Source organism: Erithacus rubecula (assembly GCF_903797595.1).
Source record: "Erithacus rubecula genome assembly, chromosome: 5".
NCBI classification, from domain to species: Eukaryota; Metazoa; Chordata; class Aves; order Passeriformes; family Muscicapidae; genus Erithacus; species Erithacus rubecula.
The window spans coordinates 45099965-45116889 of NC_136687.1; the positions used below are offsets into that span (position 1 = coordinate 45099965).

At 35.6% G+C, this 16925-nt stretch overlaps 1 protein-coding gene across 3 annotated transcripts in view; it reads right to left on the reverse strand.

Moving 5' to 3' along the window:
• The window catches only part of SEC24B (SEC24 homolog B, COPII coat complex component), a 43574-nt gene that overhangs the window by 18746 nt on the left and 7903 nt on the right, over window positions 1-16925 (reverse strand). Inside the window, exons 3-7 of one of the 3 annotated variants that reach the window (XM_079307326.1) lie at window positions 11765-11950; window positions 6913-7017; window positions 3870-3950; window positions 1945-2126; window positions 233-417 (exon numbers count right to left, since the gene is read on the reverse strand). In XM_079307326.1, coding sequence (XP_079163452.1) covers window positions 233-417; window positions 1945-2126; window positions 3870-3950; window positions 6913-7017; window positions 11765-11950 — 739 coding nt within the window. The remainder of the gene's footprint in view (window positions 1-232; window positions 418-1944; window positions 2127-3869; window positions 3951-6912; window positions 7018-11764; window positions 11951-16925) is intronic. The other 2 variants (XM_079307327.1, XM_079307328.1) reach the window with 2 other exon arrangements.

Below are 16925 nucleotides of genomic sequence, written 5' to 3' on the forward strand. Positions count from 1 at the left end.
TTAAAATACTAAGAAACAAGCTACACTCACTGCATGTAACGTATTCTGATGGCAGACAGTCACAATATTTGTGTAATGATTCAGAGGATAAATTTGAGTTGAAAGGGGTTTTATTAGTTCATCAATAAGATTTAAAGTTAGGAGTCAATTTAGACACTTTTTGACATTTTAAATAATTATTGCCCACTAAAAAATATAGGACACAGTACTATCCCAAACACAGTAAACTTACTCTGGACTGCAGTTTAATTTCCTAAGATCAGAATTCAAGTTAGGCACAGGTGCTGGAACTGAAGACACTGGTAAAATATTTCTATCATGTGTAAGGTTTACTGGTCTCAAGCTTTCTGGCTGCTGAGAATGCTGTAGACTTAATCCTCCTAAGGAAGAGGACAGCTGGTTCACACCTGGATATTGCTGAAAAAGGTAAGAGCATGACAAACAGGTAAACACACAATCATGTTTAAATAACAGACTTCAATCTTCTTTTAGTGCCCTCCCTTTCACGCATGTATTTAAAAAAGATACAACAGCAATTAGTAACAAAAGTAGTATTGTACTGTAGAAATTTAAAAATGCTATGGCAAATGTGACACACCTTCCAAAGGTATATCATAGGACAAAATTCCAATTCATTAGACAAATTAACACTGGAAGTCACACACAATCCTTTAATCTCTCCAGGCATAAGAAAATAAGTTACTAAAAAGGCTGACACAATTTCTCTCCCACTCTCCTCAGCAATTTAACTTTTGTTACAATCAACTTTTCCGAGTTACAAACACTGCCGTTAAATACTTGTTTTTAAATTAAAACAAAACACCATAGAAGAGGAAAAAAGGTCAGATTGGAAGGCACCTTTGAGGTCTGGTAGTCTAACTCCCTGCTCAAGCAGTGCTAACTTAAAAGTTAGTTTAGGTTGCTCATATTGATTCATCTAGCTAAATTGTGAAAATAGATATCTAAGGACTGACAATCTCACAGCACAATCTGTTCTAGCGCTTCCCCACTCCCATCCTGAAGAATTTTCTCCTTATATGTCCAACCAGAATTCACTTGAAGCAACTGTTGTTCTTCCACTGTGTGCCCCTGAAAAGAGCCTAACTTCATCTTGTCTGAAAGATTAAGCCAACCCTTACAATTAAAAAAAAATTAATTAAATGAAACCTTTCTTTCAACTCACATTTTACATTATGCCTGTGACAGTGAAAGCATTACTGGATGTTATATGCAGTAAAGGATTTTGATCACCTACAACAGCAGTTTCACTGTCTTTGCCAGTTGGCCCCTACTTCAGAGGGCAGAATTTGTGTATCAGTAAGTTTCTTTTTCTAGACCCCTTCACACATACATTTCTCTGCACTTCTTCAGCATTTGTGTCCTGCCTCAGTATCTGTCTCTTCTTGGGGGGTTCATGTGTACAACAGGAATCAGGTGATTGTACACAATTTCTTGGATGTTTGGAGCTATCTTTGCGGAAAACAGAGCAGATGCAGGCGCCCTGCTCCACTACACAAAGCCAGCACAAGCTCTACAGAGCTCTTTCATGTGGACCCTACGCCATGTATTACTCATAAGGTCATTTAATGCTCGAGATCACAGCCTATAGCAATGCTCTGATATATGCTGATCAATTACTTCCTTATGTTTCTTTATGGTTTCCTATCAAAGTTCAGCTCTTTCAAACATCAAACCTTAACACTGCAGACGTTGCTAATAACTGGTGAAGCAAACTTGTTAAGCCTAACTACTTGGAGGCACTCTTAAAACTTTCACTCAAAAGACTTCCAGTAAGTTTAGAACCAGAGCTATGACATCAATATTATACCTAACATTTATTGTCTCAGAAATTATAAAAATATGAAAATAAAGGGGAAATATATCAGAAAAGGGTTTTCCCAATTATTTATTTCATGAAATACTTTTTGAATTAAAAATACAAGCCTGTGGATAGTGCTGAAAACCAGGATGGTGTCCTGGATTACTGGGCTGCACAGGAGTAGGTGGTGTTGCATTTTGGTAGCCTGGCTGTAGTGCTGGATATCCATAACCAAAGGGCTTAGAAGCTTTTGATGCTTGGATGACTGATGGAGAGGGAGCTGGGCTGCTGGTCACAGAACGTGTCTCTGGAAAGACAGAAGAAATGCCACAGGTATTGAATATACTTATTGTTTCCTTCTTAATTTAAATGTAAATGCTTTAATGCTTCAAAACACCATTGCCATTTTGAAGTCTTTTCACTATCCATCAAGTTATTTTTCTGCACTGAAAAAAAAAAAAAAAATTAAAAAGGAAGATTACTTCAAGAATAGTGACAGTGCATATGGAAAGATGACCAGAGACTTGTGTCACTATAAACAAAATGTTACTTTGTAAAAAGAGACAACTTGAAAAAAATATCACTTCAATTGAATAAAAATAGAACTGCATTTTATTCCAATATATACATTTGATATAAACCACAAATAAGATTATTCATGCTTAGTCTCCTCTCTATCACTTCTGAAAACTGTCATAACATGGCTAGAATCATTCTATGATTCTACGTTTACTTCACAAAAAGCTGCGCCTACAGTTAGAGGATAGGTCCATTAGCTTTGCCTTATGTTTTGACAGTATTAATAAATGGCAAAGGAGAATCTAAGCATGGTCTCTTTTGAAGTTTCAACCTGATGCAAGTTTCTCTTGTATATATGTCAGTTTAGTTCTGTTATTTCTAAAGGTCTGACTGAAAGTAAGACTCGGACCTAAATCCACAGTGAAGTTAACAGCTGTAAAGAGATGAAACTGCTCTTTAGAAATGTCTAAAATGTGAACTGAGTTTCAGAAGAATTTAAGCTTGGTGAAGTCAACTGGGAAAAATGCAAGCAAATGAACAAAGCAATCAAGAAACCAACCACCAAGAAACTGTATTTGGGATGAACACTATGAAGGAAAAAACCCAATAAAACAAACCTAAAAAAAACCCACAACAGATTTCAGAAACCTAATGCTGACTCTGTTTAACTTAAATAAAAAAAAAAAAAAAAAAGGAACAAGTTATTCTTAGAATATGCCTTCAGCAGAACCAAAATGGTTAGTTATCAGGCTAGGGGTTAGAATTTGTAGTTCTGTTAGACTATGTGGATAACAATATCAGCTTTCTAACTGAGAGAGATCTCATTTTAATCAGGAACCCATCATACTACAGCAAAATGCTGTGACACTTCTAGGGAAGCAAAGCAGCCAGGACAGGAAGGCCTTCCAAATTAATTCAGTCATTAATTTAAAATACTGGCTAAAATGCCTTGAATAGCATCTTTTCCACTTGCTCTCAATGTGGCAGCTCTATAGATTTCGAGACCAAAGTAGTCAGCCAACAGGCTCGTTTAGAACCAAGCTGACAGTCCTAGTATTTTTACAGCTAAGAGTAAGCAAAACAGCAGCCCTTTCCTTTAGATGAAGAAAAAGAAAAGAAAATAACCTGATCCAAGCGTCTCTGCAAGCTGATATTGTTGGTCTCCCAAAACTTCTTTGATGTGTCAGCAACTATTAGCAGCTCCTAATGTCAACAACACAATCAGGCATATAGTATAATCTAGAAAAAAGACGCTGCTTTCACACTTGGCATATTTTCATCACCACCTTCAACACTACAATTGAAAGTATGACTTATGATTCAGGGAAGTTTTATTAAATGGTTATATGAACTTCAGTGTTAAAACTGTAAGAAATTATTTTTAAAGGAATGTATGTTTACTCTGATGGTTTCCCCTGTTACTTTCACAGGTGCTGCCTTTCACCTACTTGTTAATTAACAATAAACAACACTAGAAACAATAAAAAACCCCATATTTATGTACTTAAATAATTCAAAACAAACTGCTTACCTGGATAGCCACCTCCTTCCAGGGCATCATAATTGTTCAGAACAGGAGAGGCACTGCTTGTAGTAGAGGAACTGTCAAGTGCTGGTGGAAGAAAATAGTTTAACTTCAGGGACATCAGAAATATCAATGTTTTGATAAATAAGAGACTGAGATATTTTTTCTAAAATCTTTGATAAGAAACTGTCAAGAAAGATCCTGGGAAAAACCCCACCACTTCAGCCTTAAGACTTGAAAACTGTCACCACTGTGAAGAGGATAGGGAGAAAGAATAAGCAGCATGATACTAAAACCAAACAAGCACATGCCCAAGAAACAGCAAGCGATCAATGGGAAAAGGAAAAAGCAATGAAAATAGTTGTTTCTTGAAATAAAAAAAATATTTTTCTATTAAACCAAAAGTCCTTTCTAGACTATATCAACTGCGGTCATGTGCATCTTAAAAACAGTCCATTCATTACTTTCTTCACAACTGCAAACAACAGAAGATTCCCATCATCTTCAGAGTGATTATCCACCATCCTCACCTTCAAGCCAAACTGAGAAGTATTTAATTCTTCCCACCTTTCTGTCCCGTTCTAATTCATAGCTATGTTTCCTTTCAGTCTAAAGATTCTGTTTTTCATTATCATTAACAAGAGGTATGAACTTCATTTGGTGTAAACAACTACTCTTGGTTCAGCCTAAAGTAGCTTAGTAAAAAGTAACTATGTAAAAATAAGTACCAAAAGTTAACTAGGCACATGTAAAAAAGCACAATGAGCACATACATCCTTGTTAGGACCGAAGAGACTTGATTGTTTAATTTTTAGTTCAACCTACACAGATCTTGAACATCTTATTGTAAAAGCAAGATGGCAAGCAAAGAATTATTTTAAAACATCTCTTCCAATGCAATTTATATACATTTATTTCCAAAGAAAAAAGAACCAAGAATATTAAAGGCATCTTCTCTTTAAAACACACCAAGCAAAAAGTGCAATAGAAAAGAAAGTGTGTATTTAAGAATTAAGAAAAAAAATGAAAACTGTATAAATAATTTTTATGGCAGAAAAGACTGAAAAGATTCATGGATACTGTTCCATTTAGAAGGATCAACCATGACCACACATCCCATTGCAAAGCTGAAAGTATTTCAAGGGAGAACTTCAATGGTGGAACATTTAAGACTTCCAAGAAAAGAGACTCCTACATACGAAAACATAACATCACTGACACATAAATACCATGGCACCATCCTGACAGAATAGATAATTCTTGAGCATTTTGCCTTTAAAGCATTCAAGAAATAGAAAAGCTATTAAAAAAATCCGTAAGACTAACAATAATATGATTTAAAGGAAAATTAAAAGGAAAATTTAATTCTGTGACATTCATACAATCTCAGTTTTCAGACTTTCACTGTAAATTTTCTTTTTTTTTTTTTTTCCAGGCTTGGAGGTTAAAAAGAACGTAATTGCATAATAGCATAATTCTATTCTAGAAGCTGAAGAAAACAAGTTTCATGACATTTTTATCCTGATCAATATTACAGCTTTTAAAGCTTTGCTAAGTCTCACTACAGGAAAAGTCAAAATAAATTGTTGTTACATCAACAAAACAATTGAGAAGATAAACAAATACTAACAACCAGATTTCCAGCACCTATTCTTCATAAAACCACTGTGACAGTCTGAATCAAGAATTTTGTCTACTGAAATATGTTCAGAATTTGCATTAGCTCCTGGTGACAGGGCATAAAACAGGATGCTGCTCATTAATCAGCCTCCATATCGAACCTGGATGTCTTTTCACTCTTTTCTGTAAGACAAATTTAAATGCAATGATACCTCCAAGGCTACAGGTTTTAGTGAAGTACAGAAGTTGAGAGAGAATGAAGGTAGGCAGTATGAAACTTTGTTTAGGTAACAAAGTAAGGAGAGAAAGGTTACAATTAATAAAAAACCGGGTCAACATAATTTGGTAAGAAACCTTGGCATGCAAACCCAACCCACTGTTCTTAATTATGACCTGGATGTCATCAATTTGTTCCATTCTTCACAGAATTATTATGAGTACGCTACATTATTTTCACAGTATTCTAGGTGATTATTGAATACTTTAATAAAACTGGCACTTTTTTTTCATGACAACATGAATTATAAAATTAAAGAAAAAGGTACAACAGTTTCCTTTTCCTAATCAATAATAAAAGTCAGCAGTACAAGGTATGTGCTGCTATGTCTATTAACAAGGGTAGTAGTCTAATGTTTATCTCAAAAAGCTTTTCATACTGTTACCACTCACACAGCCAGTAAAGACTTCTTTAAGTTCTAAAAGAAAAGGTTTTCAAAACGGAATAAACTAGACTGGTGAGAAACATTAAACTCACAAAACCAGGTCATCTGACAAAAAATACAGGCAGAATCCTTGCAACCAAGTACATAACACTTCAATCAATCAGGACAAACTGCTTTAAAAAAAAAAAATCAACAATCTTTTAAAATTTTCTACAAAGCAAGCAGATTAAAATTGCACTTATGTGCCTGACCATTGAGACATACACCTTTAGAAGCAGAAAAAACGCAGCACAGATTAATTCACTGTCCCAAAAAGCACACTTACAACCTCTCAATGTTTACTACCTTAATTGTATGAGTTCCTTATGCATAAAAGGAGAAATAAGGTAAACACTGTTTAACGTAACGATACAAATGGCATCTAATGGCTTAACCTGAACAATTATCAGTCTAAGTTCTACTGCTAGTTACCTTCAGTTAAAACTCACTGCAAATCAAAAAAACAAAAATATGGGAGTTTTGCAAGTTGTGAATATTACTTGGTTAGATTCATAAAACATCTGATATTAACATGACAAAACCAGGACCTATTTGTTGGTCACTACTGAATTCCTTTGTGTTTACTATACTAGTAACAGCTGGGAAATTTCAAGCTGAAGAGTCAGTGATGCTTTGTCTTAAAGGAAGAAAAAGTTTCAGGGGATGGAAATATGGGGAAAACCTTGAGTAGGAAGATAACAAGATACTGGTGTAAAGCTAAAGCCAACCTGCTTCCTCATCCTCCTCATCCTCTTCCTCATCATCTGAACTTGATGACAAGGGAGCTGGTGCAGAGCTAGCTTGATTATTAACATATCCACCATACTGCATGCCTGTGAAGTGGAAAGCACAAACATCAGAGTCAGACAGACAGGAAAGACGAGAAACGAAAGTCACAAATCATTGCATTAAAAGTGAGAGAAAACAGCTGTTCCAGAGAAAATCCCAGCATGCAACAAGTTAAATCTACAACCCTAGAAGCAGTTTTTAGTGGACTAGTTCAGCAAAATATTAGTAGCACATGGAAATTAGCAGATAATTTTATATGTGTGTTATGTGCACATGTATCAGGAAATTAAACACGCAGATTTCCTACATATGTTTTTAATTCCAGTTTGTGTAGCGGAGTGCTTTCATAAATCAATACACAGAAATAAAGGAATTACTTCCATATTAATACAAATTGTGTTACGGAAATGTTTAGCATTAACTTTTGCTTGGCACACCTGCCCTTATTAAGATAAGAATAATTCATGTTGGAATTCTGTCAGAAATGAATGAAATATAGTGCTGCTGCCACATGCAAGAGTAAAAACACATAGAGAGCACAACACAACCAGTCAACTTAAAGCTAGGTAAACCTGAAAATTTGGGCCGTCTTATGTTCACATGAGTACCTAAATTCAGGCTCATAAGCATGCGACTACACCACACACTTCTAGTATCTGGTGACAATGCACCAACTGTTACTGCTGTCACCTCCACAGCATAGCTCATTAGTAATTTTCTAGTTTTTTATTTGTTTGCTTTTACAATACCTACTCTAAGCATATGTGAGCAGTACACAAAAGCAACACACAAACATACCATTTCAAAACAGAGTAAAGCATGCAGCCATGGCTTATAATTAATTTCCTACATTCCGTGTTACTGATGCATTTTCAGCATCTTCAAAAAATCTTACATTTCTCTTGCGATAAGGCAGAGTTACCAAGGATTTTAGTCAGGCACTGACATCCAAAATAAATGATCACTGGTTTTCTCTTATAAATTTAATGGATTGCTATGGCAAAAAACATCCTAAGTATTCAAAACTTGTGAAATATTTGGGAATTTGGGGTTCCTTCCCTTTGTAGAAGTAGTGTGGCACCAACAGCATTCTTTGTTTTAATACCACAAAGTATTACAGAAGTGTTATGCTATGCATAATCTGAAATCATCATGGTAACTAATAATACACCCATCCATTACTTCAATCAACTGTATCAACCTTTATTTAAAATATGGTTTATAAATGCTATAAGTTTCATGGCTTTTTCAATAAGGGTTACCAAATGAACCATAGAGAGCAGTTTAATTTCACTTAAAAAACCCCAGGAGAATCAAGGTGAAGAGTATCTATTCAACTACTGGAAATAAAAGGAAAACAAAGCAAAACTATGTAACAACATTCTTGAGAAGGTGAACTTTCATAGAAGGACTGGTGCAAAAAAAGATGGGCATTATATTCCTTTGTCTAGTGCTTTAATACTTGTACAATTCAAATCAAATTTCTCTAATTCAAGTAGTAACAACAATGAATGAAAAATCATCCTGAGTGCCACTGAATAGATTCAGTGCTCCAGTTTTTCCATACTGCTAAAACACAGGGCTAATTTGAGTAATTTCTAGTCCTATCATTTAAAAATTTACTGAATGCACTTGGGAAGGAGAATTCAAGAAAATCATTATCTGCAAGAACAGACTAGAGCTAACAGACTATGTCTTTTCTCAGGTGTAGGAGAACTACTGAGGAATAAAACAGAACAACTGTATTACTGTGAAAGAGGAAAAAAAAACAACAAACTATCTTAAAATCATTAACATGTGAGTAAACAGGAAAAAAGTGAGGATAACAAAAAGGGCAGAATTGTAACAGCAAGAAGCAAATGTAGACCTGCCCAGTGTGAGTGTAAAGACGTCATGTACATGGATAAGAAGAAGAAAGAAAGGATATCTACCTGAAAAGTGCATGCCAATGCAAAAATTCCAAGCATGCGCAGATGAGAGAAAAGGACTGGATTACCCACTACTGGTGACATGCATTAAGGATGCAGGTGTTTGGAAAGAATATGGTAGAAAAGAGATTAAAAAAATATGCTAGCAACATAGAAGCTTAGGAATCATGAACTATATCACTATGAATGCTGTGAAAAGCAGGCTGGTTTGATTCTTACCAGCCTTATGAGTTTGCATAGATTTAGTTTCACTGCCAATGATACTACAGATTTCCGTCTTTAAGACTGTGCTATGCTAGTATAACTGTCCAGCCAAAAAGAAACCTCCTGAGAATAAATCTGGATAAAAAATAACATAGTTTAAAAAGTCATTGTCAGGAGGGAAAGTCTCCCATTCTAGTTCACTGCCCAGCAATCCCAACAGTTGGCCAACACGGGAGGAAAGGAATTGCAGGCAGAAACGGGTGGCTGCAGATAGCAGTTTCAAGTGCCATCATGAGCATAATTGTATTTTCTGTTGTGACAACTTCTGCTTAGTATTTTCTACAGATTTGATAATGGTGTTAAAATCTCCCACTTTCAGAACTGCAAAAGCCAATTTTGAAATCGTTATTTGAGTCAGATGATTCCATAAATCTGGTCTGAAATGTGACCACATAATTTAAATCACCACAGATTTACTGGACTGGAAATTTCTAACCCTGCAAGCAGAATACCTGTGACATAATAATATTGCACTCTAAGGCTTTATCCCACTATAATTTACAGATGTAGGTGACAGGACACAGAAGATAAACTGGGATAACAACACATTTGCCTGTGAAATAAACCAACTATTTAGGTATTTTAAGTTCATTCACCCACACCATAAAAGCGTTTCAAATGTAAAATGCACCTTAAATATGCACCCTAAAGATTGTTATGTAAGATTAAATAGGCTTCAATATATTTTTGTCCTGTTAGAAGACATCAAGTAAACAATTAGAATTTTTTAGTTTTTATAGGAACGTCCTAAGAGAAGCCTAAAGCAATTAAATCCTCTTTAAAAATTAATTCAAATTAATTCTGCTTTTTTTCAGAATGCTGTCATGTAGACAATGATATTCTATAACTAAGAAAATAGATAAAAAAAAATCAAGTCCATCTGATTTTTGCAGGAGAAACATACTTGAAATTCTAAACCAGACAAATATTCAGTACATGTGTTCTGTTTTTCCAGTAGGTTCACTTCCACGGAGAGTTAGCACATTTTTTGATAAAAAAGTTGTTGATATAAAAGCAAGAGTACACTACTTATTTCAGACTCCTCAAATGAAACTAACAAAGAGTTTGAAGCCTTCTAATGCTCCTAAAACCATCATCTGAACATAGAAACTTATGTGTGATGACATGCAAATAAATAAAATTAGATTAATAGAAACTCCTGACAACTTATTTTTATACTGCCAACATACTGCTGTTTTTAAAATGTGCTCTTCAGCCACTTACTGCTTTCACCTTCACTTAGTAGAAGCACTTGAATGTAGGGGAAGTTCAGCAGCCACTGCACTGACCTGTAGCTGCTGTACCAGGTGTTCACATATTTCACAGGAATCACTTCCAGAACACATACATTGCACATCAAGGCAATCACAGTTAAACACAGCTAAATCACAGCTAAAAACCCCTTTTCTCATTAAAAACATGGTTTGAAATTTCTTTGGAAGAAGAAGCAACACTATTTGTCAAGCAAGCATATCTTAAAAAAGGTGTCACAGATACAAAGATGATATAAAATCTATCTAGCATCAAAATCAACTATAAAACCGTGCAAGAGCCACAGCTCCAAAAATGGATGTATCTTCCTTAAAATGGCACACTCTACATAGGACTTCAAAGCAATTACCTCTTTTTCCCCCTCTAATATATATAGAAATGATTGACAAACAACCTGTAATCTGCATTCTATCAGAAAAGGGAAGAAATTAAGGAAAAGGGGTAATTTAGTTATTTATATCAGAGGATTCTGTAATTTAAGAATAAAAAAATACTCTGTGACAATCACACCATGCGATTGCCAATTATTTTGAACACCAGAGATATCATATTGCTCATTAATGCCTACTTCCACCCCTCAGGCAGAATTCCTCATCCATAAGAATTTAAAATTCTGAAATTGCTAAGAGAAAACATGACCAAAACAAAAAAATTCATGCAGTCAATTAGATTTGGAATACTAGATACAGAAACATGTAACAATGAAGAGGCAAATTGAAATATCAGTATAAAATTTAATTTAACTGAAGAAGGCTCAAGAGCCAATTGATTCTTTCTCAAGATGCTGCCAACATCAGAATAGGAAGGAGCTTATACAAACACTACTGTTTTCCCACAAGAATTCTTGCAGCAGCCTTCCATGGGCACTTACAGCTAGGCAGTAAGAAAACAATTCTACCAGTTTGAACTTAATCCTCAAACTCACTGTTTCCACAAATAAAATAGCAGATTTCTAGTTTACATTTAATTTTTCAATAAAGACTAATTACAAGCTAATTTAAAGATCTTTCTCTAAGAAACTGAAGTAGTGAGCAGCTTTTTATAATAAGGAAACAAAAAGAAGGCTTTTTTGAGCAAGAGACATGTAAGACTGCCAACAAGACAAACAAGCCAAAGGTAACACATGGACACAGGAAATCAAACACAAACACTAAGAGAAGCTAAGAACCAAGGTGACATAAAACACCATCACTAAGGGAGCTTGATGAGATGCCTGAGATGTGCTCCAGTCAAACACAGAAGAGCAGCAATAAAACTTCCAGCATTCATGTGTGCATGTGGAATTGAGTGAAAGCCTGTAGTGTGACTTCCCATTCCATTTTAGTACCTTCCTGAAGGGCCAGCTCTGGTGACTGTGTAACAGATGATGAAGATGGTGGCTTTGAAGACAGGCTTGGAGCAGGTGACCTTACTGATGACATCGCAGCAGAGGAAACAGATGTTCCAACTCCAGGCTTGGTAAATGGAACATTCTGGCTCACTGAGTGCACAGGCTGTGAAGAATCAATGCCACCTAAAACAGCAGAAAGCAGGAATCCTTTGTATATACTTTACAGACAATTACACAACACAAGCAGTCACATTTGATTCCACAGTAACTACAAAAAACAATACAGCATTTCAAAGGGAGATGCCTTCAAACAAGTATCTATGGAGAAATTGGTTGCTTTAAAAAATTCAATACCTACAGTGCTAAAGCTCCATTGCAATGAATACATTGCTGTGATAACAGCAAAAAAGAGAAAGCATGATGCAGTAAAAGCAAGACTAAGCTGAAGCTTATTTTTGATACATCCCCACAATGCTGTACTTTCGCAAGTTACTCTTCCCAGATAAGAGGAATGTAGTTCACCTGAAACAGGCTCCCTCAACATTGCTCCCATGGGAGGAAACCCTATGCAGTAGACCAATATTATGCCTCCCTCGCAGTGCTGTCATTTTGCAATATGGGTATTCAGTTATGAAACTCATGTTCCAAGCAATCTGTTTCAATCAACCTCGAGTATTCCACAAAACTTCTGATGTGTTTTAGACATCTGGACTAGATATAATCTGCTTTAAAAAAAGATTAATGCTTTGAGAGATTTGACATAGTCCAGCTGAAACTCCTATCAGACAAGGACAACATAACTTCAATTAAGTTAGTTCTTGACTAAGGGTTGCTCTTTGCTTATAAATTGAGAAAATCTGCATTATGATTCTTTCTAAAAAAACTCTAACCAACCAAGCTGTTAAAAAGAAGAGAAAGGAAATGGTTTTACCAAAAATACTCAGTAAACAAACATAGAAATTAGTCAAGAACAAAATTCTCCATTTGTAGAGTACTTGTTTAAGTTACAGAATTTGCTAGACGATGCAGACGTAATATTAACTTTGCATCTTCTGCACACAGAGCTGTGTCATTCATACAGTTCTTGACTTTTCCTTAAATAATGGAGGTGATATCTCAAAGAACTTCATGGGCAAGTTAAGGTTTCCTTTAGAAGGTGAAGAAGAAGAGGTGGCTTAATATGATCCTTCTGTTTTCATCATTTACAGTCAAAATTAACAGCACACATCTTTATTATCTCAAGAAAACTTTTATATATTTTGCAATTTTAAAATCTGATGTTGAGCATACGCACAACTTTTTTGCAAGTCTTATCAAAATTATGTCTTTTTCCAATGAACATACAGAGCATTTTTTTACTGCAATGGACTTACTATAACCTTTGCTTCTACACACTGTTTTGCAGATTCCCCATGAGAGCTTCGGCAGGAATGCTCTTATTACAGCAGCTTCCTCAAACAAGATATGCAAGATGACAAATGAAGTTCTTTGCCACTTCCACGAGCTCACCCAGGTTTTATAGCAGGGAGCTGTTTGTAGGGTATTTTCCTCATTGCAAGTCAGTATCGCACTGCTGGCAGCATCAAGCACTGCTGTAGAGAGTGCTAAATACTGTAATGTCAGTGTCATGTGCTCACAGCCAAAACCAATTTACACCTGGATTAGCGGAAGATGTAATACCTTCCTGCCAAGTCCACTATCTATTCTTAAGAAAGATAATCCAATTACCTTCCAAATTACACAAATCCCTTAAATGCATTGTAAAAAAAAATGTTTCTAAACTCTGAGAAACAACATGTACTTTTTCTTTGTACAAAAATCCAACCTGCAAAACTAAATGTTAAACTTTATTTGGTGACTCCATAAAGGTTTTAAATGCCATAAGCAACCAAGACCAAAGCGAACACTTGAACAAAATTAACATCTAAACCCACATTGTTGGTAACTATCATCACTTGAAACAATCTATGGTGAGAGAAATTACAGTATCACTTTTTTCCCCTCTGGCCAAAGAGAAGATTGAATTCTGTCATATAAGTATCATTTTAGGATTGCTTATGGTAGGTCAAGACAAAGCTGGAACGGACACCAGTTTAGAGCACACGCTTCCCATCAACTTATCCAGGACAAACACAATCAGGCTATATAATATTCCCACCAACTGATGTCATGAAAAGTCAGGAGTTTCGTCAAGCTGTGATAAATATAAACCCCATTCTCAGTGACAGTATTTTCTGGGTTTTCACATTCAACTCCTCACCTTCAGTGTGTACTGGAGTTTTCCCTTCATGCCTCTCAATCATGAACACCTCTTGCACTAAAAATGATCAAGCATAATGATCTACAGTTAAAAGGCATGTTCCAGAAAGAATCTGCAGAACTGGGCAAAATAGCATTTTAATTTGTCATTTTCCCAATACATCACCACAAACTTTCCATTTAATTTCTAACGGGAGACCTAGAGGTCACAGTTAAAAGGTATCACCACAGCATCGCCTCAAAATTTCTGAAGAGATGCAAGAATTATCCTTCTTGAGTTGTTTCAGCTGTGAGCTTCATTTCCTGCCCTCACAACCCTCACAACCCCACACACCCCCTGCACCCAACACAATACAGTTTCCAAGGAGAGAGGTACCACCTCCCGGCAGCTTGTTTTCCTACAGCATCCTTTGCCCCTGACTTTCAGCACTGGCTGCAGTCCTGCCCCTTTTTTCAACCACACCTATATTAGCAGATTTACAGGATTATAGCCTGCATTCCTATGGAACTGGGGCAGCAAGGACTTTACATCCTGATCTGACATAAGGGGAAGTATGCTCGTGAGATAACGAAATTAGAGTGTCTCCTGCTCGAGCAGACTGTCCCTTCCAGGATGCAAAGAAACCTGTATCATACACCCACAGAAGGAGTTCTGCTTCCTCTCCTCGCTGAGGAGTCTGGTAAGATACAGGCATCCTGGCTGACATGCACGCTAACTTGAAAAGCACCAAGACTAAGGAGAGTGCCCTAATTTCAGCTGAAATAAACTGGGAAAACATTTTAAAAGCTACTGACCTAGAAAGACAAAAACCTAAATAATATGAAGTATGTAATTTACATAGCATTACGCTCCTGGATAGATTTTTACCAATACTCTTCTGCTGAAATACAGATTTAAAACATATAAGACTGAGATTTTGCAGGGCTAAACCACCAAGGAAAAAAATCTCAAATTAGACATATTTATATTCTACTTTATTTACACTTCCTAAAGCAAAGAAAATTATTCTTACCGGCTATTATTCAGCAAGACCAGACAACTACCAGCAAAAAAAAAAAAAAAAAAATCCTCTTAAAATAAATTTGGTTTCTTCTAGTGAAATCTCAGCAAGTTTGCTGAAAATACTTCAGCTATTTCAGAAATGGACTGCTACAGTTTTAGGAAAACACTTTCTTGCAGTTCTGTGTCCTTAGCGTACAACAGGAGGATACTGTATCCAAGTTTCTTTACACAAACAGTCATAGAAAGCAAACCTATGAATTTCATTAATTTTTTTTTTCCAAGTAGTTTAGCTAAAAACTATGCACAAAAGAGACAGCAACTGTTCCCCATCATTGCTTCTTCCTGAAGAAAGCAGGGAAAATGAAATATTCAGAAAGTTTCCTTCCAACAGATCATTCATAATTTCCTTATGCTCCTTGTCTATTGAATTCAGACACTTTCCAAGGATGTACAAGAACTGCCAAATAATTTTCAAAATCTAAACCCTTTTCATAAAGGCTGAAAACAAATAGAATGCTATATATAAAATTACTCCATCTGAGAACAGTAAGACTGCACTGGGAAATTAAAAAAACATCTCAAAACGAAACCAATCATGCCAGGATCAAACAATTAATATAATTATTTTACAATTTTATTATCATGCCTTTATTTGTAATTCCTTATTTAAGTATTTTACTATGTGTAGTAGCAATTGGATTTTTATTTTTTTAAAAATATATTTTAGCCAAAAATGTTGAATTCTAGATTAAAATAATTCAGATATCATTGAAGGCAGTTTGTTTAGCCTCAGACATCAAAAATGGTTTAAAGTGTTCAAGGTTTAGTAATGAAACTGTCCAGCTCTTTCTTCAGCCTTGCTATCAGTTGCTATGTTTATCTTCTTTTCTTTGTCAGCAAATACAGAATCATTTGTGTGCTGAGGTTGAAGCAGAATTCAGGGGAAAGAGAAAAAAAATTATTGTGCAGTTAATTCACTTCCAGAAACCTGTGCAATGAAGCACAGGACATGCCTCTACCAGCAGCTTTACAAGACCAGAGAGAGTCTGCATGTGGTTTAACTATTGAGGCCTACAGTCCAGCAAACCAACCAAGGACTACAGTATTACCCAAGTACAACAGAAACAGTGGATCAGTGTTTATTTTCATAACTGCAAAGTGAGTACCCATGACACAGCATTATCACAGCCAATTCTATCATTAGTTCTTTGAAATTCAAGTGTAATATTACTACTTTTTCTTGAGCCCATATATTAATTCAATTACCCCCTTAAGAGCAGCATTGAATGGTTCAAAAATAAAACTACTGCTCATAATGCTCTTCACTGCCTGGTCAGCTTCACTGTTCCACTTTTAAAACAGCTGCTCATTGCAAAAAAAAAAAATTGCTATGAACAAAGCATTTCAAGACATCTCTACAGGAAATAAAATTAACAAGCATTGGAATTAAAAACTTCCGCAAATAAAACAGTAACAGTTTGAACAAAGAATAAGTAGTTTTCATATGCCTACTGCATATTGTGCTATTATGGAAAGACACCTGCATTCTGTCAAGTCCAGCTCCAGATTCTGTACTCAGAGTCAACGTTTTTGGCAGTCCATAAAAGAATCCATTTTTATGCACAACCATGAAATGTCAGTAATTGCAGGAGCTTTTCAAGGAGCTCCTTATTTTTCTTTTTTAAATGGTATTTTGTTTCATGGTTTGAAAATACAGGAGAAAATTACACAGGGCACTCATCAGCACAGAATTCAAATCTACTAATACTGAAAGTAATAATAACTGAGCTGAGAATGACACTCTACATCCTAGTCTTGTGAGGGGGGAGAAACCAATGTTGAAACTGTGGATTGAATGAGCTTCATTTAAGCTTAACTGCTTTTCCCAAAAAAAGC